This window comes from Ammospiza nelsoni, chromosome 9 (genome assembly GCF_027579445.1).
Source record: "Ammospiza nelsoni isolate bAmmNel1 chromosome 9, bAmmNel1.pri, whole genome shotgun sequence".
Taxonomy (NCBI): Eukaryota; Metazoa; Chordata; class Aves; order Passeriformes; family Passerellidae; genus Ammospiza; species Ammospiza nelsoni.
The window spans coordinates 34,413,622-34,438,297 of NC_080641.1; the positions used below are offsets into that span (position 1 = coordinate 34,413,622).

The 24,676-nt window shown below is 50.2% G+C and overlaps 1 protein-coding gene across 2 annotated transcripts; it reads left to right on the forward strand.

Annotated features, from left to right (window-relative positions):
• The first annotated feature begins 283 nt into the window (after positions 1–283).
• On the forward strand, positions 284–23,973 carry PGM1 (phosphoglucomutase 1). 2 transcript variants are annotated; one of them, XM_059477957.1, is made up of 11 exons: positions 284–579; positions 12,942–13,104; positions 13,854–14,000; positions 14,911–15,036; positions 15,657–15,847; positions 16,190–16,344; positions 16,943–17,058; positions 20,134–20,269; positions 21,682–21,865; positions 22,772–22,906; positions 23,746–23,973. In XM_059477957.1, exons 1-11 carry the CDS (start codon positions 334–336, stop codon positions 23,833–23,835), a joined length of 1,689 nt encoding a protein of 562 aa, XP_059333940.1. In that variant the 5' UTR covers positions 284–333; the 3' UTR covers positions 23,836–23,973. The 2 variants fall into 2 exon arrangements, with proteins under 2 accessions (XP_059333940.1, XP_059333938.1); XM_059477955.1 differs by lacking the exon at positions 284–579 and adding an exon at positions 9,086–9,400.
• The last annotated feature ends 703 nt before the right edge of the window (positions 23,974–24,676 follow it).

A 24,676-nucleotide genomic window follows, 5' to 3' on the forward strand; every position in this document is an offset into this window, starting at 1 on the left:
TAATCCTGGCACAGCTGCCCAGGGCAGTGGTGGAGTCCCCATCCCTGGAGGGATTTAAAACCCATGTGGATGTGGCACTTGGGGACATGGCTTAAAGTGGTGGCATTGGCGCTGCTGAGGAACGGCAGCACTTGAAAACCTTCAAGCTCTTTCCTAAACCTAAACCATTCCACGGTTCCATGGCTCGGGTCGAACAGAGCACGGGGACACGGAGGCGCTCGGGGCTGGGCCGGGCCACGTTTGCCACCCGCGGGCGGTGCCTTTAAGGGGCGGTCGCGGGGCCGGGGCGGCCGCGGTTCCCCCGCGGCTCCCGGAACTCCGCCGGCGCCGGCCATGGTGCGGATCGTGACCGTGCAGACCAAGCCCTACGGCGACCAGAAGCCGGGCACCAGCGGGCTGCGCAAGCGGGTGACGGTGTTCCAGAGCAATGCCAACTACACCGAGAACTTCATCCAGAGCATTCTGGCCACCGTGCCGCCCGCCGAGCGCCAGGACGCCACGCTCGTAGTGGGAGGCGACGGCCGCTTCTACATGAGAGACGCCATCCAGCTCATCGTGCGCATCGCCGCCGCCAACGGGGTAAGCACCGAGCGGGAGGGAGCTCTCGGTGTACGGTCCCTCCATACACCGGGGTAAGCACCGAGCTGGGAGGGAGCTCTCAGTGTACGGTCCCTCCACACACCGGGGTAAGCACCGAGCTGGGAGGGAGCTCTCGGTGTACGGTCCCTCCACACACCGGGGTAAGCACCGAGCGGGAGGGAGCTCTCAGTGTACGGTCCCTCCGTACACCGGGGTAAGCACCGAGCGGGAGGGAGCTCTCGGTGTGAGGTCCCTCCGTACACCGGGGTAAGCACCGAGCTGGGAGGGAGCTCTCGGTGTACGGTCCCTCCGTACACCGGGGTAAGCACCGAGCTGGGAGGGAGCTCTCGGTGTACGGTCCCTCCGTACACCGGGGTAAGCACCGAGCGGGAGGGAGCTCTCAGTGTACGGTCCCTCCGTACACTGGGGTAAGCACCGAGCTGGGAGGGAGCTCTCGGTGTGAGGTCTCTCCGTACACCGGGGTAAGCACCGAGCTGGGAGGGAGCTCTCGGTGTGAGGTCTCTCCGTACACCGGGGTGAGCACCGGGTGCGCTCCCCACCCGCAGCCGGCGGAAATTGCTGGCGCTCGGCGTGTCCGCGGCGTGGAAGTAACGCGGTGAGTGACAGATGGATGAGCTGACGGGACAGCTCGCGGTCCGGGCAGGAAAACCCCCCCGGCAGCCTCTGCCTGCCTGCGGGAGAGAGTGGACATTGGCCAGGGCGGAGGTGTGGAGCAAACACGACTTTGCTCTAATTCCTACTTCTTCTGTGGTTGGGGCTTCCAGCTAAAACACAGACCGGCTGTGAGGTGTTGGGAGGGAGCAGCGTTCCCTTCCACAGTATTGGAATGTTTCTCGCTGCTGGGGGATTCCTCCGTGGGTTAGTCCAGCCCAAGGGAATCCCAGCAGGGAGTGTGATACTGATGGGGAGAGATGTGCTGAAGTCAAGTTTGCAGAGGGAGGCTTTCCCCTACATTTACTCTTTTCCAAAGGAAAACTATCCCCTTCGCCTGAGGCACCAGCAGCAAACATTCTTCCTCATAGACCACAAAGAGAGGGGCTGAGGGTGCTGGTGCTTAGGGTAGAACCTTAGAGTTACCTAGTTCAAATTCCCACGTCCCCCAACACCTCTAAATATCTGACTTAGGGAAAAAAATAATAATTTGTGATTGCTGCCTTCTTAAGGCATAAAGAAGCAAATAACTGGTTTGGACTTTTTTTAAGCCATGTAGAAATTTGTCTTTTGTGATGTGTGACAGCTGCTCACCTCTGATTCCATAGCCCAGCATCCTGGGATGCTGCATGCACCTCTGGAAGTGATGGATAGAGCAGCTTTCCCTGATGGCAAAGCAGCAGGCACTGCTTTATTTGTTTGTTCTGGGAGGAGGTTGGAGTTGGAATATGCAGCATTCCTGCCCGAGTGCCCACGCAGACAGGATCCCTGTGGATCACTGTGAATAGGCAGAGTGGGGAACTTGTTCCCTGGGATGAGCTGTTGAGTGTGTGCAGCTTTTTGGATGTTCACCCAGGGCCTGGTGGGCTGTGGCAGCATTCCAGGCACCGGCCTCTCCATCATTTACACTTCAGCTCCATCCAGCAGCAGAGGCCTGGGCTGGAGCCGTGCTGGGGGCTGATGAGGTGTTCTGGAGGGCCGGGAATGTCTCGGATCCTCCCCTGGACCGTGCAGTCCCTCACGTAGGAGCAGAGCTGAGCTCGCTGCCAGAGCTGCAGCAGAGGGTCCCAAGGGCTGCCCTTGCCGGCAGGAATTTGCCTTGGAGCATTTCATCCATGTGAATTCCAAGTGCTGACACAGAATTGGCTCTGAAGGCAGAAAATGTTGGGGAAAGGCAGGAAAAATGGGAGGTGGAGAACTTGATTACAGATATTTACTACATTTTAGCATCTCTGGCCTAAATAAGGCAGTGCAGGCATTGCCAAACTCAAGAGTAGCAAAACTGTCTAAGAAATGAGGTGACTAAAACCAGAGGGTTTCTTTAGCAAATGCAAAGCACTGGTTTGAAATAAATTTTGATGTATTTTGGAGTGCTTGAGGGATGCTTGGTTAGTGGGGTTTCTCTGTAATTGTAAATATCAGTTCCCTGGTGGTTACCACAGTGTAGTTAAGTAAGTCTCCTAAAATCCTCTTTCTTCATAGTAAATATAAAGCGACTGGAAGTTTCCTGCCCTTCAAAGAGAAGGATGGACAACTTCACTCATGGTAAGAAAGTACCCTGCAGAACAGGAACCAGCACATGGAAACTTCTTCCTGCAGCTGTGGCTTTGTCCAGGTGCTGGGGCTCAAACATCTCCTGGTTGTAGCAGCCAGGTCTGGGGGGAAAGCTCAGCAGCCTCATGCTGAGAAAAGCTGAGTAATACTCAGAAAACAAAACTGCTGGAGAAGTGCATTTCTGGTCCTGAGGATGAAGAGGTGGTTGATGAATGCTCTAAAATCACCTGGTTTTAAGATCTGGTTGAATGGTGCTCTCCAGGCACAGGACAGACATGAGTACCACAACCAGTGATCTTTAGTTTTACAGCATAAAAACAAAGGATGCTAAAATTAGCTTGAATTTTGTCTCCACCTGGAATGGTTAATATGGAACTAAGTGTTTATTTTTAAGTTGCAACTACTCAGTTTGTAGTTATGAGATTAAGGGGTGTTTATCTTATTTTAAAGTTTGCATTTCTGTGAGTAAACTGAAATTGTTTGCCATTCCCAGCTGGTATCCAGTGTAGCCTGCCAGCTTTGTTTTGGCCTGTGTGCCAGCTTTCTTTGGTATTATTCCCACGTGGTGAGTCTGACTCTTAAATTCCACAAATCAGATCTTCACAGGTCCTGCTGGAGCATCACCGATCAGCAGAATTGTGGCTGTGCAATAATTTCATGTCAAAAAGGGCAGAAGCTGTAAATCCAGGTGTGATGATAGAACCAGCACCAGGCTGATGCAGTGACGTTGTCACCTGCTGCTCCCCAAATTTACTGTGCCCTTGGTTCCTTCCTAACTCAACACTTTTCCAAGTGCTCAAAGCTGCCACTCTCAGGCACGTTGCTGGAAAGGTGTTTGGAGTGCCAGGCTGTGCCTTGCATGTTAAACAGTGCCTGCTTTTGTTTTATAGCTGCAGGACAAACAGGGCTTTTATTAGAAATGCTATTCTCTCTCCCCCAGGAAGTTTGGGTTCCTGCCTTGGCTGCTTTAACCTTTCTCTCCCCTCAGTTACCCAGAGAAACCAAGTGCTCAAACCTGTTGCATTTATTTATCACTCTCTCTTTGGTAGCTCCCTTTTTCTTTGTGCTGTTCTGCCACAGCTCCCAGACCAGCTCCCACTGAGATCTTCCCTTTGAGTAAAAGCTCCTGGGACTCAAACCATCAAAATAAAATGCTCCTAAAGAAAGTTCTTCCAAAAAGCAACCAGGGTGAGATGTGGTGATGCTGGATCCTCCAGGCCACTAGGAAAAACCTCAATTTCTGACTTATGTTACTGTTTTTCTCAGAGGCAGAAGGGGAAATTGAGATGTGATATCTGAAGTGAGGAAATAAATACCACTGTGGCTATTTCCTGGCTGCAGATGATGTGGATTTTAGAAGACAGCAGCTGCAGCAGCTCTCACAGCCTCTTTTTACACCAGCCTAGACTCCTTTGGCCTGTAAAGTTAATTGGCTTATGTCAGTTTACAGTGGAAGGTGATTAAGTGGTCAGGTTGTCCAGTTTCAGTGCCCCTTTGGAATTTTAAACTCTGCACTCATGGAACTCCAGCTCAGAGCAAAGAGCTAAGGTGCTTTGCAGTTAATCTCAGCAAATCCAGCAGGCAGAGCTGCAATTCATCCTACCAGGGATTTAGCTGTAATCTCCTGGGACAATGTGCATGAGCAGACACCTGAGCTGGGGCTGGGCTGGCAGGGCAGAAATGCCTTCCCCTTGTCAGGGCAAAGGCTGGGACAGGGAGCTGGGCTGGAGAGCTGCTGTCCAGGGCTTATTCCAAATTTGAGCTCACCAGGATTGAGAAATGCATCCTGTCATGACCCTGAGCTGGCCAAAATATTGATTCATGCTTCAGATGAGGAGCTGAAATGTATTTTAGAAATAAAGAGATAGCTTAGATCAGTAAGAAGTTGCCAGAATTCTGAAGTAATAAAAGTGTAACATGCACACTTATAGTGCATATTCATAGAACAAGCTGCAGAATAACAAAATAATCAGCAGATGTGATGGGTAGAGGACAAACACAGTTGGCAGGATCATCCAGTTATCCAGAAAAACATCACTTCTTGGTTTTAAAAGAAGTTTGGTTTAAGTGAAAATCAGGAAATAAAGCCTCACCAGGAGCACAGGTCCTGAGCTGGGGCACTCGCCCTCAGAGAGGATCTGGTCTGGGTGTGGGAGATTGACCTCAGCCAGTCCTGATGCATTCTGTAGGGAAGCAATTGTTCCCTGGAACAGGATCTCCATGGAAGCTGTGGCTGCCCCTGCATCCCTGGAAATGTCCAAGGCCAGGTTGGACAGAGCATGGAGCCACCTGGGATAGTGGAAAATGTATTTTGGGTTCAGGTGCAGATTTCTGAGAGCACCCAGGGCCAGGGGCTCTATCTCAGCAGGCTGGAGCCAGAAATCCTGGAGCACTGAGGGAATGCTGCTGGGATCCTCTCCTTTTCCCTGGTGCAGGGCAGGACAGCAGCGATAAAGTGCAGATTTTGGGTGTGCTGTGAGGTGGTGTGACCATTGAACAGAAGGTTTCACAATCCTGGTGGCTGGTGAATGCTTCCCTGGAAAGGAAAGTTCAGCCCCTGGCAGTGGGGCAAACCTGGAGATGGGGATTCATTCCCAGCCCTGCCAGCCCTTTTCTGTTGTAGGAACAGAACAGTCTCTTCTTTCTCGAGTGATTCATATGTGAGTGCACTTGTGCTCTTGAGATGGTGCCAAATATCCTTTTTTGCCCTCTGGAATCTCTACAACAACTTTCAAACTCGGATTTTAAATCAATTCCTAATAGAAACAAAGCGTTTTGCAGTGGGAGCAGCTCTCCTTGTATGGCCAATAACACACTTGCAATATATTTATTTTTTGGTGCTCCGTTTGTCCTGGCATTACCAAATGTCACTCCCAGCAGTGGCTGCCTGCACCAGAGTCATCCTGGGCAGAAAGTGCCAGATTTTGGCAGCTGCTCAGGAGGGATTTGCAGGGCTCTTGGCACCCTCTTATGGCCGATGTGCAGGGACAGCACCAGCACTGGAGCTTTCCTGAGGGCAGGAGCTAAGGGAACGGGATTCTGCCTTAAAGGGGAGTCACAGATGAAGTGTAAAGTGGTTTTACTCCATTTCTGCCCAGGACTTCATGCTGAGTGTCTTGACTGAGCACAGAAAAGGAGCAGGAGATGCCTGTCAGCAGCTGCTTGCTGTCAAAAATTCCTGCAAAACTGGAAAAGGGAGCTTGCAGCTAAACACAGCCCCACAGAGGGGACATTGGCTTTATCTGCCCTCTGAATGGGGACAAAAACCCGGGAGAGGAATGGGGAGGAAAGGAGGAGAGGGCACCCTGGACCTTGGAGAAGCCTAACCCAAGGGTGAACAGGGAATTACTATTCAGTTTGACCTTTCCATGGTGGGTTCCACCCACAATTATTTTTCTTGCCTGAATGCCTACATATAAAATTGTAGCTTGGAGGAAGGCTGGGTTTGTGTCAGAGTGAGGAACTGGCAGAGTCTGGCTCTAACCCTAGCCCTGGTCTCAGGCTTGAGGAAGACTCCAGGTGAAGAAGGCTCCATCTCCCAAAAGAGATGGCACAGCTCCCTCAGGGAGAGGGGATGGGTAGGGACCATGGAATTAAGGCAAAGCAGGAGCTGTGGCTCTGCAATGCTTAATGAATTTAAGCCCTCTCAGAACAGTCTTGTCTTTCTATCATTAAATTTAACAGTTAGTTAATAGTTTTAACTCTGCTCTTGTGTGTGTGAAGTGCAGGACAGTAAAAGGAGAACTGGCTTAGGAAATATCCCTGTCAGTGCCAGGCTGGCTGTGGAGAGAGGGAGATTCCCTCAGCAGCCTCCACCTGCCATGGGGAATAAGAGATCCAGGGAACAGGAGCACAAGGAAAAGCTGTTAGGACAAACACTGGGGCTGTTTGCTGTAGCAGGGAGGGCATTCAGAGCCCCGATGCCAGAGGACTTTTAGTGAGGAGCTGCCAGGAAGAGGATTATGATCTTTTGTTTGCTGTGCCAGCAGATTGCAGGGAAGCACTTCCAGCTGCAAGGCTAATTAAGCACTGGCAGGGCTTACCTGGAGAAAAACATTCCAAGAACAAGTTAAATTAACTTCCAGGAGGAGGCCTGGGTCTCCTTGGTCCAGCTGTGGGGAGGGAGCAGATGACCTGAGGGGTTTGCAATGAGCACTCACCCAGCCAAGCCTCCCAGATCACAGAGCAAAGGACATTTCCCCAGTCCCTGCCCATGCAAAGGTGCTCAGCACCCACCTTTGGTGACATTTTGCACCTCTGAGTCCTCTGGCAGCTGTGTGATCCCCAACCCCTGAGCAGTCCTGGTTAGGCAGTGACTGGCGATTGAGTTTGTCCCAAGAGATGTTGCAGGAAAGCCCTGGGAGCCAGGGAGCACCCCAGGAGTGTGGCTGTCCTTGTCCCTGTACCTTTTATTAATTATTTTAATTTTTTATTTTAATTTTTTATTTCATGTTATATCTATATTAGTTTATATAATGATATATTTATATTATATTACAATAATATATAACATACTTATTATATATTATTATATCATTTTAATATTTCATTTACTAGACTGTGCTTCACTTTATGAACATAAACATTTGCATGAACGACACTCCTGCCCTTAATTAGTTTGATTCCTCTGTCTGCTCCACATGCACTGAATTTCACACAATTCCCACCCTCCCTGGGCTTTTCCCTGCCAGTAAACCCAAGCACATCCCGTGTGCAGTCACAGGAGCTGCTGGGTGTCCTGTGCCCTCCTCCTGTCACTTAATGCCACGGCATTTCCCAGGGCAGCCAGAAGGCAAAGAGCTTGCTGAGGCCTTTTCCTGCCAGGTGCAATTTTGGGAGCTGGATTTTGGGTTCTGTGCCACTAGAGGGAAACCTGGCCCTTTGCACGGGAATAAAGAGAGCTGCAGGATGCTGGAATGGTGTGGGTGGATGAAACACAAAGCAGTTGTGCTGTGTATCCCAGGCAGCCTCACTGCTGGGGTAAAAGGTGTGTTGGGTCACACAAATTATCCAACTCCATTTCAATGTGCTGATGGATAAACCAGGATTGGGGACATGGTCAGTGTGGCCTTGGCAGGGTTAGGGTTTATCTGGATTATCCCAGAGGGCTTTTCCAAACTGTATGGTTCTGTGACATTCTTTGGAAGAAAATATATCAATTATTGCAGCAATGACAGAATCAGCACCACAGGAAAGAGTCCCTGAGCACCTTCAGACCTGCCACAATTCAGCTGTGTGTACACGTCTCCTTTTTGCTGCCTTTAATGGTGGGACAAACAGAATAACTACCAAGTGTCTGTTCTTTAATTGCCCCAGTGATATCTATAAATGGTTTCCAGCAGCCCAGGCAGAGGACTCTGAGTTTTGTTAAAGGCTTGGAGGAAAGGCTGATTTTAGAATCATGGAGTAGTTTGGGTGGGAAGGGACCCTAAAGCCCATCCCATTCCCTCTGCCCTGGGCAGGGACACCTCCCACTATCCCAGGGTGCTCCAAGCCCTGGCCTTGGACACTGACAGGGATGGGAGTTCCACTGCCTTCCCTTCCTTCATTTCCCTTCCCCATGCTTGGGAAGATGAGGCTTCACAGCAGTTTTTTGGGATCCGAGTCTCTTCTGTTTGTGTTTAGGCTGTCCCACAACGAGCAGCGTTATGGGATGCAGTTTCCCCAAACATTTGATAGTTTTTTGTGGTTTGAATCTGGGTGAGACTCGCTGGGGGTGCTCAGCTGAGGCTTTGCAGCCCAAGGCTGCCCAGCTGCTCCTGCTGGGAATTCTCCCTGTGCTTCGGGGAGCCGTGGGAAGTCAGCTTGTCAGGGCAGGAGTCGCATGAGCGAACGGGAGGTAACAGATCTGTTCCCTTCCATTTTAAGAGTGACCTTTAACTCGCCAGACTTTGCAAAATAGCTCCAGCAGGATCCTGCTGGAAGTTTGCCTCCAGAGCCCCAGCGCGCAGCCCTGCCCTGTGGAACTGGGCAAGCACATCCCAGCGGGGCTGGGCTGCTCCCACCTCCCTGCCCCAGGCAGATCCACACGGATCGACGCTGCTGGGCTCCACGGCACGGCCGGGAGCAGTGCCTGTGGCCACCAGGAGGTGACAGAGAGAGCAGCAATCCTTTACAGTGAGGGACAGCAGCGTGGAATTGTGCCTCCTCCCTGACATTGATCCCCCGCCGCAAGTGCGAGGACGCGGCTTCGGTTACAGAAGGTGCAGGGAGCTATTTTTGGGGGCTCAACGGCTCCCCCGAACTCCTGCCTCATAGGTGGGCCATTGCTGTGTCAAGCTTGGGGGTTAATTTTGCCATATTTGGCTTTTTAAATGCACCTGTGTGACAAAGGGCCATGGAAGACGCTCCCCTGCCTGTGGTGACGGTGCCGACCTCTCCCTACGGCGACCAGAAACCGGGAACCAGCGGCCTGAGGAGGAAGACCTTCTTCTTTGAATCCAAGCTGAACTATTTGCAGAATTTTGTCCAGAGTATCTTTTTTTCCATAGACCTAAGGGATCGCCAAGGAGCCTCTCTGGTGGTTGGAGGCGATGGGAGGTACCTCAATAAGTCTGCAGTGGAACTGATTGTCCAAATGGCTGCTGCCAACGGGGTTGGTAAATGTTAAACGGCTGAATTCCTGCGGGGTGTGGCTGAGAAATGCAGAAATCCAGCAGAAATTAGGCGCTGGGAGATTTAATTGCCCCAAAGGCTTTATTCAACTGCTAAGAGTGATGTTTTTAATGGCTGATCAGCTGGGGAGTACAGAAATTACTGTTTTTTCACTCTAAGTGTTGCAGTTGGGCAGAGAATACATGTGGAGAAAGGAAAATAAATTCTGCTGGGGTTTGTGTGTCCTTGTTTTGTGCTTTGACGTGCCCCAAGCTGTTGGCACCTGTGGGTTTTTCAGTCTTTGCACAAGAATATAAACCCCTGATACTGTTCAGAAATGGACTAACAGGGAGAGCCATGAGAGTGGCAAAGGAGAAGAAACAACCATGTTCTGCCTTTCTCACCAGGTGTAAGTTGTGGCTGTGGGATAAATGCTTAGGGAGCCTTTGAAAGTTGATATGAGAGTCAGCAAGTGAGTGACAGCCTTTATAGGGAGCTCAGTTGTGCTGGAATTCTGTGTTTTGGAAGCAGAGCAAGAGGCTTGTGTGTTTGTGGTAGATCATGGTTCATGCCATGGGCTTTTGTCTTTGTTTCCTTCTGCTTTTTAAGAAGAAAAGGCTCTGCAGAGCAAACTTTGTGCCAAGGGACCTGGATTTTAGGAGTTTGTTTGACAAAAAACCTGACAAGGACAGTGTAATCAATAGTGAATGGGAAAAATAGGATGAGAGAATTTTATTCCTTTATTTTTAAAATCTTGTGGGGAAAAAAATCTTCAGGCATTACAGATGAATGTCTTCCTTTGAAATCAGTGTATGGGCAGAGCAGAAGAGCTGGAAATGTGCACAGAGCCAGGCTTGGAGTGCCTGACACCAGGACAGATCTGCTGGTGAGGGGAGATCAGGCTCATCTCCACCTGCTCAGACTTTTCTCTCCAGCACTGGGCCCAGGTCTGCCTAAATGGGATTTAGGGGGTGGTTTGGGTGTTTTCCATGGATTTTTCTCCTCAGTCTGGCTGGTGCCTGTCAGTGCTGTGTTCAGGGTGTGGATTGGTGCCTTGGGCTGCATCTCCTGCACAGAAAGGGCTGCAAGGGTGGGCTGGGGACATCCTGGAGCTTCCATGGCCTGGAAAAGCTGTTCCCAGTGTGCAGGAGGTCCCTGTGTGCATCCTCATGGGGCTCTCAGTAAAACCAGTGTGGAATTATTGCCTGGGTGGTTTGGAAGTGCTGTAACACAAACTTGTGCACAAAGTGGGTCTGTTTTGAGAAATCCATGAAAGGTGTTTGTCCATCATTGCAGCCTGAGGTTTTCCTCATAAGAAATTCCCCAGACTCAAAAAGGATGAAGTGTAAATCGTTCAGCACATTGTTACACCGAGCAACCTACCTCAAAGGATTCAGCATTGGATGGGTGGGGAATGGCAGCTGAAAACCTCTGGAAGCCACGGAGGACCCAAATCTCAGAGCAGCTCACATGAAGACGAGTGTTTCTGTTTCTTCCCTTCCTTCCTTGCTGTGGGGAAAAGCTGCAGCTTAGGTGTGCAGGGAAGGCAGGGACAGGGGATTTGATGTGTTCATCCAGCTCTCCTGCAGCTGCTGCCTGCTTTGGCAGGGAAAATCCCTTATTTCCCCTTCCTCTGCAGCATTCCTGGGGCACTGATGCACAGGGTGCTGCAGAACGTCACCCTCACAGGGAAACTGGGGAGCAGGAGGGGAAGCTTTGGAGAGGAGCTTCTGGAGGTCCTGTGAGTTCTCAGGGAAACTGAAGGAGCAAGGTTTGGAGGCTGGAATAAAGCACAGGACTTGTCTGAGAATGGGGCAAAGCAAACCCTGCTTCAAATGAAACAGTAAATGTGTGATCAGTGTGTGGGCACAGCCAGGGCTCCAGTGTGAGCTGCTGTGGGCAAGGCCCTCGGTTTGGGTTTGTAAAGTGCTTTTTTCCCATTTCTGCTGTTATTTTCTGGAGGGGCAGCTCTGCCAGCAGCTGGGCTGTGACAGCTGGACCATGCAATAACTGATGGGCAGCGAGGCTGGGGCTTAGCACCTGGCAGTGCCAGGGGTCAGGAATCACAGCCATCCCTGCCCTTGGCTCAGCACCCACCACAGCCTGGGAATGCTGCTCTTGATTGCTGCTCCAGCTTGGGATTGAATGGAATCCCTCCTCTTTCCCCTGCCTGTTCTGGGTCTGACCCTCTCAGTTGGTGCACAGGGGTCTGGTGAGGTTTTAAATCCTCTCACCTCATCTGGGGCTGTGGGGAGGAGTGTGTTCTTCCAGGGAATTCTGCTCCTCTGGGTTTATTGCCTGGACTCTGAAGGGGCTGTATTGCTCAGCACATTGCTCTGGATGCAATCTTGGAGATATCCCTGGATTTATGGGAAGGAGGAGGAATCTGCAGCTGCTCCCAGGATGTTCAAGTTTTATGTTCTTTTGGCTTCTCTCTGCCCCGCTGTGTGTTTTGAAGGCAGATTTTGAGGCCACAGCCAAGAGGGAATGCTGGGTTTTGTGGTGTTTAATGCCAGCCCTTCGGTACATCCATGTGCAGCATTCATGGAGGAAAATGCTCCAACAGAGCGGGGTCGGATACACCATGGGGAGCTGTGGCAGGAGCAGGGCTGTGCTTTACCTGTTGGCAGAGTTTGGGGTTTGGGCTGAGTGGGAAATAGTGAAGGTGAGAAGACTTTCAAAAAGCTGTGTAAGCAGGCCTCAGAAACAGAAAGAGCAGAGAACTTGGAGCTAGCTGAAAGTAGATAAGTTACAATAGCACAGCAAGCAAGGACAGGAAACAACAGTTTGAGTTTTAGGCTTGGTTAAGATAGACCTTAAGACTGCAGAAAATATGCTTAGCAAGACAGTAGAAGGTTTTAAGCCTAATACTGGAGTATTGTGGATTGTTAATAGAAAACATAAAAACAAGCATTGTGTGAAGCAGGTGTATGTGTGGTTTTAGTGATTGGCTAGAACAATTATCTGTAAACTTTAACAATGTGCTGTTGGCTAGAAAGTTTTTTAAATGCTCTGTACCAAAGAAATCTTTGGCTGCTGCTGGCAGGACATGGAGCTGTTGCCATCTTTCAATTGTCTCAACCACGCAATGAGACTGATGCTCATAAAGCTCAAGGAACGTGTCCCAGCAGTCCCATCCTGTTTGTGCAAACCTCCAACTCTGTCAGTGCAACGGGCCAGAACTGGGCAATAAGTTATGTAAATGAGCAGAAGCCTGATTAATTTTCTTTATTACGAAACCCATTGCTTTTTTATACCCTATTTTGCTACACGTGAACTTGACTGGTCCTTTAATTAAAAGACCCTCACCATTGGTTAATTAATTGGTAAAGAAATCTCCATAACACATTCCATAAGTGCACAGTACCAGGTACAGCAGGTTAAGGTAAGAATTGTTTCTCATTCTTTTCCCTGCTGCTCTCGCAGCCTTTCCCAGCAGGATGCCTGGGGAAGTGCCCGTGTCTCCCCGTGCCAGAGAGCTGCAGCCACAGCACCAGTGTGGGCTGGGCTTTCCCTGAAGCTGTGTGTGCTCCTCCCCGCAGATCGGGCGCCTGGTGATCGGCCAGCACGGGATCCTGTCCACGCCGGCCGTGTCCTGCCTCATCCGCAAGATCAAGGCCATCGGGGGCATCATCCTCACGGCCAGCCACAACCCCGGCGGGCCCAGCGGCGACTTCGGCATCAAGTTCAACATTGCCAACGGAGGTCAGCCCTCTCCCTGCTGCCTCCTGCTCACTGCTGCTATCATTGCTCGTTTCTTGCGTCCCTCTGTGTGACTGAGGCCTTGTCTGACCCAGAGATGGGGTAACTAAGAGGTGCTTAAAAGCTTTTATTCCATTTTCAGTTCCATGTGAAGGGTGAGACAATACAGATGTTATAATTCACACCATCGCAATCAGAAGCAAACTATTCCCTAATTACAATACATTATAAGTATCTCTTGGCCTATCAGCTTCAGTCACCCCATGCTGTAAATGCCTTAAAGCCAATAATCTAAAATTACTCTTCATGGGTCCTACTACAATGCATCTTTCATAGTTCAATTTCTCTAAAGTACCTAGTCTTATTTGCAAGGCCACCCTTTGAAATTTGTTTCTAGTTTAATCTCTCTCCCAGCAATTCTAATTCATTTGCCATCTCCATGGCATTTCTAAGTCAGCATTTCTTGTCTCAAGGTTTGCATACAGATGCACACTGTGTGAGCCTTCTGCCAGGCTTTGGGAATTCCCTACAAATCCATTTCCAACACCACCCAAGAATCCACATTTCTGTTCACATCCCAGGAATCAGCACCCTGAGCAGTGCTTTCCCTAATGGAGACAATGATGCTCTGTTCCCCTCATTCCCTGGTGTTCCTCTCCATTCCCAGCCCAGGTCCTTGCTCTGTTCCTCAAGGTCACTCCTCTTGCAGTTGGATTCTTTAACATCTTCCCTTTGCCCATTTCATTTTGCAGGTCCTGCTCCTGAAGCCATCACGGATAAAATTTTCCAAATCAGCAAGAAAATTGAGGAATATGCAATCTGCCCAGATCTCCAGGTGGACTTGGGCACCATTGGGAAGCAGCAGTTTGACTTGGAGAACAAATTTAAGCCATTTACAGGTAAACAAATGTTCTTCCTCTTGGCAAGGGTGAGGAACTGGGGTGTTTCTGTGGCCATTCTGACCTCTCCTTCTCACCTGTTGCATAATCATGTGAGGACATTGCTCCTGGCATTCCTTTATTTATTGATTTTGATTGATATAATCAAAACAGAAGTAGCAAAACCTTCATCCATCAAACTTCCCTAAAATCAAAGGCTGTTTTTTCTGCAAGGCAAACATGTACTTGAAAACAGAAAAATGCAGTTACAGTGCATTTTCCTAATTAAAAATTGCAGAGTTTAATATTTCAACTGATTTTTTTCCATGGTTTCATATATAGAAGTTGTCACCATGAGTGGGAAAGCTGTTACATTTCACATATGACTCTTCTGAGTCAGCAGTAAAATATGAAAATAAATTAGAAAAAGACTTCTTAAAAATACAGCAAGTATTTTTTTACCATCTCCTGGTGCTTGTAATTAACAAAGTTAAAAGATGATAAAAGTTGGTATTTCTCTCAGTCTCCATTTCTTTACAGTGGGATTTTTATGCTGTATTTTGTTTTTATGTTGGCTGCAAAGGTGCAACTTTTTGAACTATGAAGTTCACACTTCCCATTGACTTTGGTGGAAATTAAAGATCTGATTTTATATACATATTTTTAAATTCAAGTGAAGTGAGATTGATCCCTCTTGAAGGATGTCCAGGGAGCCTTAAGTGGGAACAGAGTTTGATTTTGTAGGTCCACTTGTGACCTGATTAGCAGTGAGAGCCTGTAATTAAATTGCTAATTTAGCCCCATTATTGCTGTCCCTATTCTGGGATGTTCAGGGGCTTTGTGCTGAGCTGGGCCCTCAGCACAGCAGCAGGGCTTGGCTATCACAATTCCACGCTGTGAGGGTTGATCCCTGTCTGCTTCTCTTTCCCAGTGGAAATTGTGGACTCTGTGGAAGCCTATGCCAGCATGCTGAGGAACATCTTTGACTTCAGTGCCTTGAAGGAGCTGCTCTCAGGGAAGAACCAGCTCAAGATTCGCATTGATGCCATGCACGGGGGTAAAAGGGCTGGGCTTGGGCACTGTGGGGTCAGGGGTCTCTGGGGATTTGTCACCTACCCCAGACAGGGATGTATATTGCAAGTTTGGGGTTTGGTTTGTAACCCACTGGATTTTTCTTTTTGGGAGCAAACTTTTTATGTCTTGTGTTATTTTCTTTTGTCAAGCGTTGTGTTTTGGGGATGGGATGAGGGGGTTTGGTTTGTAACCCACTGGATTTTTCTTTTTGGGAGCAAACTTTTTATGTCTTGTGTTATTTTCTTTTGTCAAGCGTTGTGTTTTGGGGATGGGATGAGCTGATCTTTAAAGTCCCTTCCAACCCAAAACATTCTAGGATTCTGTGAAATGTTTCATACAATTCTGAAATGGTTTGGGCTGGGAAGGATCTTAAAGCTCATCCAGTTCCACCCCTGCCATGGGCAGGGACACCTTCCACTGTCCCAGGCTGCCCCAGGCCCTGTCCAGCCTGGCCTGGCACACCTGCAGGGATGGGATGGATTTTGATGTGAGCTCCTAAACCACAAAGCACCCAAAGTGACCCAAACTGAGCAGCCTGAGGTGGGTGGTGCAGAGCTGCCTGGGGGCTGAGCCAGCTCTTTCCCCTCTGTTTTGCTGAGACAGTTGTGGGCCCTTATGTCAAGAAGATCCTGTGTGAGGAGCTGGGAGCCCCAGCAAATTCAGCTGTGAACTGCACCCCCCTGGAGGACTTTGGGGGCCACCACCCTGACCCCAACCTGACCTATGCTGCTGACCTGGTGCAGACCATGAAGACAGGAGAGTACGACTTTGGAGCTGCCTTTGATGGAGATGGGGTAAAGGAGTGCTCGGAGTTCCCCTTCCTTCCCTCTAACCACCTCTGGGGGCTGAGGAGCACCTTTCCTCTGCCTCTCTCTAATCATGAGTGAAGTGAACCACCACAGAAATAGCTGGATACTGTATCAATAATCCCAATTATTGTATTTTAATAACTTTAAACCTTTGAAAAAATCAGCAGGAAGGAGAAACACTGTGGAAGTGCTGCTGTGTAACTTCTTCAAAGCTCTGTGTTTATTTCAGAAAATCTCTGGGGACTGCTGGGTTTATGGGCTGGGCAGAGGGAGCTGGGTTTATGGGCTGGGCAGGGGGCTGAGCTGTGCCTGTGCTGTCTCCCCCAGGACCGGAACATGATTTTGGGCAAGCACGGCTTCTTTGTCAACCCCTCCGACTCGGTGGCTGTCATCGCCGCCAACATCTTCAGCATCCCCTACTTCCAGCAGACAGGGGTGCGCGGCCTGGCCCGCAGCATGCCCACCAGCGGGGCCCTGGACAGGTAACAGCAACCCCCTCTGTGGGCAGGGAGCCCTGCCAGGGCATGGTGTGCCCACCAGCGGGGCCGTGGACAGGCAACAGCAACCCCTGTGGGCAGGCACAGGGCAGAGAGCCCTGCCATGTGGGCATGCTGTGCCCCTTTCCTGAGGTTTCACCCTGACCTGTCCCGTGTGTTTTTGCTCTGGTGAGGAGTGCAGCAGTGCCAGGGCAACAGTGAGGTTTGATGGGTTAAACCCTGCCTGGGGACATAGCAGAGCTGGGCTGAGCTCTTGGCCCTTTCTTTTCCCTACAGATAATCCCAAACAAATTACCTTCTCTACCCTTCTTTTCCTTAAATTTGATAGTGATGCTTTCTTGGTGAAATGCTTTGAGATCTGCAACCTAAAATCGCTTTGAAGAGCTGTGTGTTTGTATCTGTTCTGAAAATGCACATCCCACCCATCTCCCAGATATCACACTGGGATTGTTCTAAATACAGGGATTGTTCCAAAGCAGTGGCATCCCCTGTCTTCAGTGGCACCCCAGCAGAGCTGCTGATCCCATTTCCCCTGGGAACACTGAGACTCCAGGGATGTGACTTGGCCTTCTTACCTTGGCAGGGTGGCCCAGGCCACAAAGATTGCTTTGTATGAGACTCCAACGGGCTGGAAGTTCTTTGGAAACTTGATGGATGCCAACAAACTGTCTCTGTGTGGAGAGGAAAGCTTTGGGACTGGTAAGTCAGCATTCCCAATATCACCCATGATGGTGGTGTTCCTCCTCTTAGTTGTTTATTCTTTAGAGCTTGGGATTTATCTTTCATCTGCAGTTGTTAATACTTGTAAAATATTAAAATATTTAAAAAAGGCTTGGAGGAATTAATGTGGAGATGAACACAATGCTAAAGGATTTGTGAGGTAGGAGCTCCTTCTCCTCCAGTTCTCCAGGAAGGCACATGGAGGTGGAGGTTTGGGGGCCTCTTTAGCAGCCCGGTCACTGAGTCTGTGGGGATTAAATGCAATGCTAAATGTATTTTTCAACTCCTGGTGGCCAGGAAAACCTTCTCAATGTTTTCATTTCTGGAAAGAAATACGGTTTGGAGCACGGAGTTTTATTAGGGAAGGTTTCAGGTCACTATTAAATCTCTGAGCTTAATAGGGCCCTCATTTTCCTGTTCTGAAAACAAAGTATGATTTATAAAGTTTAAATTAACACTTGCCTTTGAACAGTCTAAGTGAGTTATTGAGTCACTGAGAAACCAAGTGAACATCACAAGGAATTTACTGGGGGTGTGCAGGGAAGTGGATGGGAGCAGGATTTGCTCCAGGTCAGAGCAGGGTGCTCAGGACAGTCAGGATTCCCAGGAGGTCTCTGCATTTCCTGAGCCCTCCCTGGAATCTCCCCTGTGGAAATGGGACCTTCTCTGAATGAGCATCTGATTCCTGCACAAAGGCTGAGTGAGTTTTGTCTGAACTCTCCCTGAGATGATGTTTTTCCTATTCTCTCAGCATCTCTGGTGGGATATGCAAGGCACAAGGTCCTGAGGGAATTTCTCACTCAAACTTTGTGTGTTTTTTTACCACCACCCCAGAAAAACCTTTTAGCTTGTGTGTGGGTGCCTTAAACCCCCAGATTCCTGGAGTGAAGTGCTTTGTGGAGCTGGAATGCACAGCTTGACAGGAGAGGATTAGCCCAGCTTTCCTGGGGCTGAGGAAATGGAATCACAGCTCTGTGGGGCTGAGCAGTCTCCAGGGACAATATTTTTACAGTCAGGTATTACTCTGATATGTGGGGCTGGGATTTGGCTGTGGGTTGGAAGAAAAGGTGAATTTCAGAGAACCTGGTATCTCTGTAAGGAAATCTTGAAGTAAATAATGAGTAAAGAAAGATTCTGGAGCTTTGCCCTGAGTGATTTCAGCATGTGCTGAGTTTATATCCTGGACCTTGGCTAATGAGAGGGCACTGGTGCTTCAGGAGGTAAATAAAACCAAATTCCTGGAGCTGCTGATGGGAGTTGATCTCAAATGAGCAGCTCCCCAAAACTGTTTCCACCTTTGTAAGAGCAACAAGCTCAGTTTCTGTCCATCCTTAAGGGACTGCCTCCCAAATCAGTGATTCCAGTCTGAGAGAGAGGTTTGGAATTTTGGCCAGGCAGCAGCACATCCAGGTGGTGGGAGCTGAAGGAGTTTGGGGGAACAGATTGGGAAAGGGCCCAGGAGAGTTGGACTCCCCTAAAATGCAAAGGGGATTTCCCATGTGGCAAATGCAGTCAGGAAGGAAAAAGGAGTGAAAAGGGTGAGGAGGGTTGGTTGATAGGAAGTTAATGAGGAGTTGTTTGGAGCTGGACTGAATGGGAGTGTTGAAAGGGAGAGAGGTGAAAGAGCAGCCCAAAGACCCAGTAAAAATTGAAATAAACTGTGGGGCAGTGGGACTGGAGTGCAGCAGCAATTAGAGTAATGAGACATGACAGAATTCCTGCTTGCTTCCCTGGGTATTTTATTCCAGCTATAAGTTGATGCATCACATGGGACTGGTGTTTATTTAGCATTCCTCTGCATCACCTCTGCCCAGCTCTCTCCACCCTGAGGGACCGTGGGGATAATTTATGGCCACATCCACAACAGTGGGATTTGTGCACCACGTAACCCCTGCCCTGCCCCAGCCCTTTCCCAGAGCATTCCCACTCTGGCACTCCTTCAGAGGGTGCCATGGCTGCTCTGCAGTGCTCCTGGCATTTCTTTAATACCTGTTTGGAGGTTTTCCAGAGCAGGAAGGGGAAAACTTTGCATGTGTGGGGCACAGGGTGGAGCTGGCTGGCCACAGGCACCGAGTGTGGGCTGGGTGTGCTCTGGGCCATCTGATCCCATTTCATTTGGGGGCTGTGTAAGGTCCAGCACCTCTCAGGTTTCCCAAGGGATCAGTGCTGTGTGATCCCACTGTGCTCCCAGGGCAAGGCTGGGCTGCCTCTGGCTGCTTCCTGCTCTCCTTGCAGTGCCAGCTTTGGGGGAATTCACAAAGAGAGGTAATGGGCACAAACTGGGGCAGGAAATTCCACCTGAACACGAGGAGGAACTTCCTCACTGTGTGGGACAGATCGCCCAGAGAGGTGTGGAGTCTCCCTCACTGGAAACATCAAAAATCCTGGGCTCAGGGATGGCCCTGCTTGAGCAGGGAGGTTGGACCAGATGCCCCACAGGTCCCTTCCAACCTGATCCACTCTGTGAACCCTCCTTTAACCAGGAGAGGGGCTGTTCCAGCCCCCAGTGAGAGCAGGCTGGAGGCTCTCCTGCTCTCTGCAGGTGGATGGAGCCTCTCCTTGCCCTGCTGCTGCCAGCCCCATGGCTGCTGCTCCTCTCCCTGTTCTGAGGTGATTTTGGGGTTGTTGGGGTGTGGTTCCTCAGGAGGAATGACATTCCCCTTGGTGCTGGGCCAGGAGATGATGCCAGGGTGCTCCTTGGCAGGCAGGACACAACAGCTGCTGAGGAGTTGATGTTCTTGTTGGTGCTCTCCCTCCCAAGCTGCTCTTTTGCATTTGCCTTTTGTTTTTTTTATTTGATGCCTTTTTTACTGTGCATTCCCTTTTATTTCCTTGGAACAGAGTTAAGGATGTGTGAGCAATGAGTGTGTGTGTGTGTTAAAAGATGCTGAGCGTTTTACTTGGGCTGGAGCAGATGGGATCTGACCCTTTTTAACAACACAGCAGGGATGGAGCTCTGGAAGTGCTGTGCAGGGGATGGGGAGAGGAGACCAGGTGGGGCTGTGGTGTGAGGAGTGGGAACTGGGAGCTGTGTCTGTGCTGTGGCTCCCCCAGGCTCTGACCACATCCGAGAGAAGGACGGGCTGTGGGCAGTGCTGGCCTGGCTCTCCATCCTGGCCGCCCGCAAGCAGAGCGTGGAGGACATCATGAAGGACCACTGGCAGAAGTACGGCAGGAACTTCTTCACCAGGTGGGCAAAGTGCTCCTGACACCTCCCATTCCCTGTCCTGTGCAGAGCAGAGCCCTGGGGGCACCGCTGTGTCGCCATCAGGCTGTTCCTGTGTCGTTCCACTCCCCAAACACTTGGCATTCACCATAGCCCTTTGTGGTGTCCAGCTTTGGATTGTTACTCCAGATTTAAACCTGCTACCAAAGTCTGGACATTTTATACTTGTAAAGCACCTTTTTTATCCTTTTAATTGAGATTTTTTTCCTTCAAGAGTAATTTATGCCATGGGATCAGTATTCTTGAGGCCCCATGTCACAAGTTAATTTGTGATATCTTCAGTGACAGCAGCATCTCACAGAATGGATGCCCAGCCTCGTGGCTCTTATCTACCTGGTTGAGTTCCTGTCCAGCCCCCAAATACTCAAACTGAAGCTGCAGTAGACATGGGACATGGCAAGGGAAGGAATGAGAACCAGCCTGCACACAAGCAGAGGCGGGAACACTGTGAAAGCATTAGGCAGAAATCTTTCAGCTTGGAAGATCTACATGAAAATTCTGTCTCAAATTGCCAAGTGAAAGAACTTGTCTCTCCTTTTTTTTTTTCTTTTTTCCCCCCAACTCACCAAAAAGCCAGCACACATCTGAGGCATGGAAACCTGGGGGAAAATGCCAAAGTCTAGGATAAAGAGGCAGCCTTTTAGCACTGAGGTATGTGTGCAGAGCAGGCTGAGTGCAGGGCTGGGCAGGTCAGGCAGCAAACAGCAGCACAAATCCTGCTGGCAATGGGAATGTGGACTCTGGGGTCCTGGAGTGGGCTCCAGCCACTCTCTGCTGCCTGTCCTACCCAGGCAGGGACATCAAAGCTGGCACTGGATGTTTTCCTGCTGCAGTCACAGCTGCAGTTTGCTGGGGGGATGCACTGAGGGTGTTCACAGTAACCACGAGGGAGCTGGTGCAGTGCTGGGGGCACAACTGCAGGAAATTCTTGCCAGGCAGTTGGATCTTGGCTCTGGCCCTCATTCTGTGATACTCAGTGTGAGACAGCACTTTGTGCTTTCATCTCCTGGCACCAAATGCTTGTGATATGCTGTGCTGCATCCCGAGGATGTGTGTGTAGTGCTGCACATGGATCCTCCTCTCTTTCCATAGAATCCCACACTGGGCTGGGTTGGGAGGCACCTTAAAGCCCATCCAGTGCCATGGCAGGGACACCTTCCACTATCCCACGTTGCTCCAAGCCCAGTCCAACCTGGCCTTGGACACTGCCAGGGATCCAGGGACAGCTTCTCTGGGCAATGTGTTCTGGTGCTTGGATGTGCCTTTTCTGCCTGGATGGGAGCAGAGAACACCCCCAGAGCTTGAGAAGGGCATCCCAAACCATCTCAACTCATTGCATCCTCCCTCCTTAATCCCTGTGTGTGGTGCTGGTGCAGGTACGACTATGAGGAGGTGGATGCAGATGCTGCCAACAAAATGATGAAGGATTTGGAGGCGGTGATGTTCGACTGCTCCTTCGTGGGGAAGCAGCTGTCGAGTGGGGACAAGGTGTACACGGTGGAGAAAGCTGACAACTTCGAGTACAACGACCCCGTGGATGGCAGCGTCTCCAGGAACCAGGTGGGCACAGCCTGGCCTGAACTGGGACTGTTTCCTCCATGTCCTCTTTCCATCTAGAGCAGTGCCTGGGAATGCTGTGTCTGGCACCTGGCTCTTGTTTCAGGTTCTGCAGTGTGGGTTAGGATGGGCATTAATCCCTCTGGGAGTGGGGAGAGGGGAGCACAGGAGCTTTCTGTGGGTCCCTGAAGGGGAGGGATGGCGCAGGTGTGGCACAGCCATGCAGGGTGATGCCTGTGAAGGCTGACCTAGAACAGAGACTAGACAGAGTTAAAGAATAAAGTAAGGATTTGTTAAAAGGATAAATGGTTACACGGGCCGCTCCGGGCCCACCGTCATCACACAGAGCCAGCCCGTGCTGCAGTGAGCACTGGGGCAGCCCAGCCCCTTCCTCTGGCAAACTGTCACTAAAAGAGGAATATTGATTTTATCCCTGTATTTAAGAACACTGTTTTGCTGCTGAGGATAGCCAATAAACCCCAAGAGCCCAGCCAGGGCTGCACCCAAGATGAACTGAAATGGTCACAAAATGGTCAACTGGTTACAAAGTCTCTCACTTTTATAAGTTCTGCTCCATTTACATCTTCAAGTTAATTGTCCAATTTTACCTTTAGGTTATGCAGTCTCATGCTTGTTTTTCTCTCTTGATTCTGCTGTTGTTTGTGCTCTGGGGCTGAGATTTGGATCATTTGTCCTTGGTGCCCAGCTGGAGCAGGAACTGTTTTGTCTCCCGGCTCTGTGCACAGAGCTCACCATCCCCTAATACGAATCTCAGAATTACACACTAAAGCAGCTCAGAATGTGAAACATATAAAAGCTAAACCTGAGGCACCATGGGGATCATGGAACACCCCTGGGCTACCCATGGTCCCAGAGCTGAGAGCTTCCCTCCCTCCGTGCCCCGAGCAGGGTCTGAGGCTCATCTTCTCCGACGGCTCCCGCATCATCTTCCGGCTGAGCGGCACCGGCAGCGCGGGGGCCACCGTGCGCCTCTACATCGACAGCTACGAGAAGGATGCTCAGAAAATCAACCAAGACCCACAGGTGGGTGCTGCACCTCACTCCTGTCACTGCTGCCTGCCTGAGTCAGCCCTTTCTAAGCCCTGTTTTGCTTGGAGATCTGTGGAGATGACAGGAATTTAGAGAGTCAGAGGTTTGTATCTTTTGTGCCAATATCAATAGGATTATTTTAAAAAGCTCAGTTTGGAGCAAGTATTCCTGAGAATCCCTCACAGCTGCCTCTGCCACAGCACAGTTTTCCTGTCTGTGTTACCCCTGTGCCTGCTTTAAAAAAATCAGTGGATCACAGGATGCAGCTGTACCTAAGGTGAGACTGCCCCGTTCTGCTCTGAGTTCAGTAAATGTTTTGCAACATCATGTACAAATGCTGCTGAGCTCTTGTGGGCACTGCAGGAAAAGAATCCTCCTCTTGTATTTAGGTTTAGCCTGGATATCAGGGAAGGGTTTTTCACCCAGAAGATGGCTGGGCACTGCCCAGGCTCCCCAGGGAATGGTCACAGCCCCAAGGCTGCCAGAGCTCCAGGAGTGTTTGGACAATGCTCCCAGGGACAGGGTGGGATTGTTGGGGTGTCTGTGCATGGCCAGCAGCTGGACTCCATGATCCTTGGAGATCCTTCCAACCTCAGGATAGTCTCTGAGTCTGTATTCCCCAGCAAACGCTCTGTGGGCTCTTTGTGCCTAACTTACTGTGCCATAATTGACAAAAAGACTGAAAATCCCCCATGCCCAAAGCAGCCTTTGGTCGGGAGAGCTGAGCTTTGGGTGTCCCAGCCTGGTCTGCGTGCTGAGGGATGCAGTGTGGGAACGCTGCACAGTTCTGTGTGCAGCTCTGCAGTTCTGAGGCCTCTCTTTGCTCCCTGCAGGTGATGCTGGCACCCCTCATTTCCATTGCACTGAAACTTTCCCAGCTCCACGAGAGGACCGGCCGCTCGGGGCCCACCGTCATCACATAGAGCTGCAGTGAGCACTGGGGGAGGCAGCCCAGCCCCTCCCCAGCAAACTGGCACTAAAATAGACATATTGATTTCATCCCTGTATTTAAGAACACTGTTTTGCTGCTAAGGATAGCCAATAAACCCCAGCCCTCAGCACCCCTTGTCCCCTTTGCTGCCTCTCTTTGTCCCCAGCGCTGCTGGAGGTTGGGTGTGGGGCTCCTTACACAACTTTTGGGGCAGCACGTGGGCTCCTGGCTTTTTCTTAAACAAAAAGCTCTAGGAATTATAGAGACACCAAATTCTTCACACACTTTTTTTACTATCTTGGAAACTTTCCTGGGAAAGGAGCACAAATACTTTATCCCAGTTTGGATGAACTTGTTTGTTGAATGGGGACAGTAAGAGCCTTGGAATAATCAGATTTGCAGGCATTAATGTGCAGTATCTTACCCAAGGGCACAGAGAGGGTCACTTTGGAGACAGCTGGAGCTTGGTTTGATGTTAGGGCTCTGCAGCTGCACGTTCCTGCCCTTTTCCTGGCAGTACTCACATTAGTGGGATGGGTTTAGGTCCTGTCCCCTCTTGGTTTGCTTGCCTTTGCCACCCAAATCCTGCAATCCCTGTGTCCCATCTCACCTTCTGCCCAGGAATGAAACTTAGAGTGGGTCCCCGGGCAGGGCTGGGGGAGCAGCTCTATTATCCAGGAATGTGGAACATCCCACCCTCATCCCAACCTGCCAGCACCACTTCCAAGGGAGTCTGGATGTGCTGACAAAAGGCTTCTTATCTCACCTGTGCACAGGTGAGGAGTCTCTGCACTGACAGCTCTGCTGGGGGAGCTGCTCTGCTGTGGAATGGA

Excerpts from the sequence above, each read along its gene's own strand:
- PGM1 (XM_059477955.1), top strand. The coding sequence starts at position 9,143 with ATGGAAGACGCTCCCCTGCCTGTGGTGACGGTGCCGACCTCTCCCTAC. Across the intron at positions 13,105-13,853 it reads GTTCAACATTGCCAACGGAG|GTCCTGCTCCTGAAGCCATC; the intron begins GTCAGCCCTCTC and ends TTCATTTTGCAG. Across the intron at positions 21,866-22,771 it reads GCAGCGTCTCCAGGAACCAG|GGTCTGAGGCTCATCTTCTC; the intron begins GTGGGCACAGCC and ends TGCCCCGAGCAG.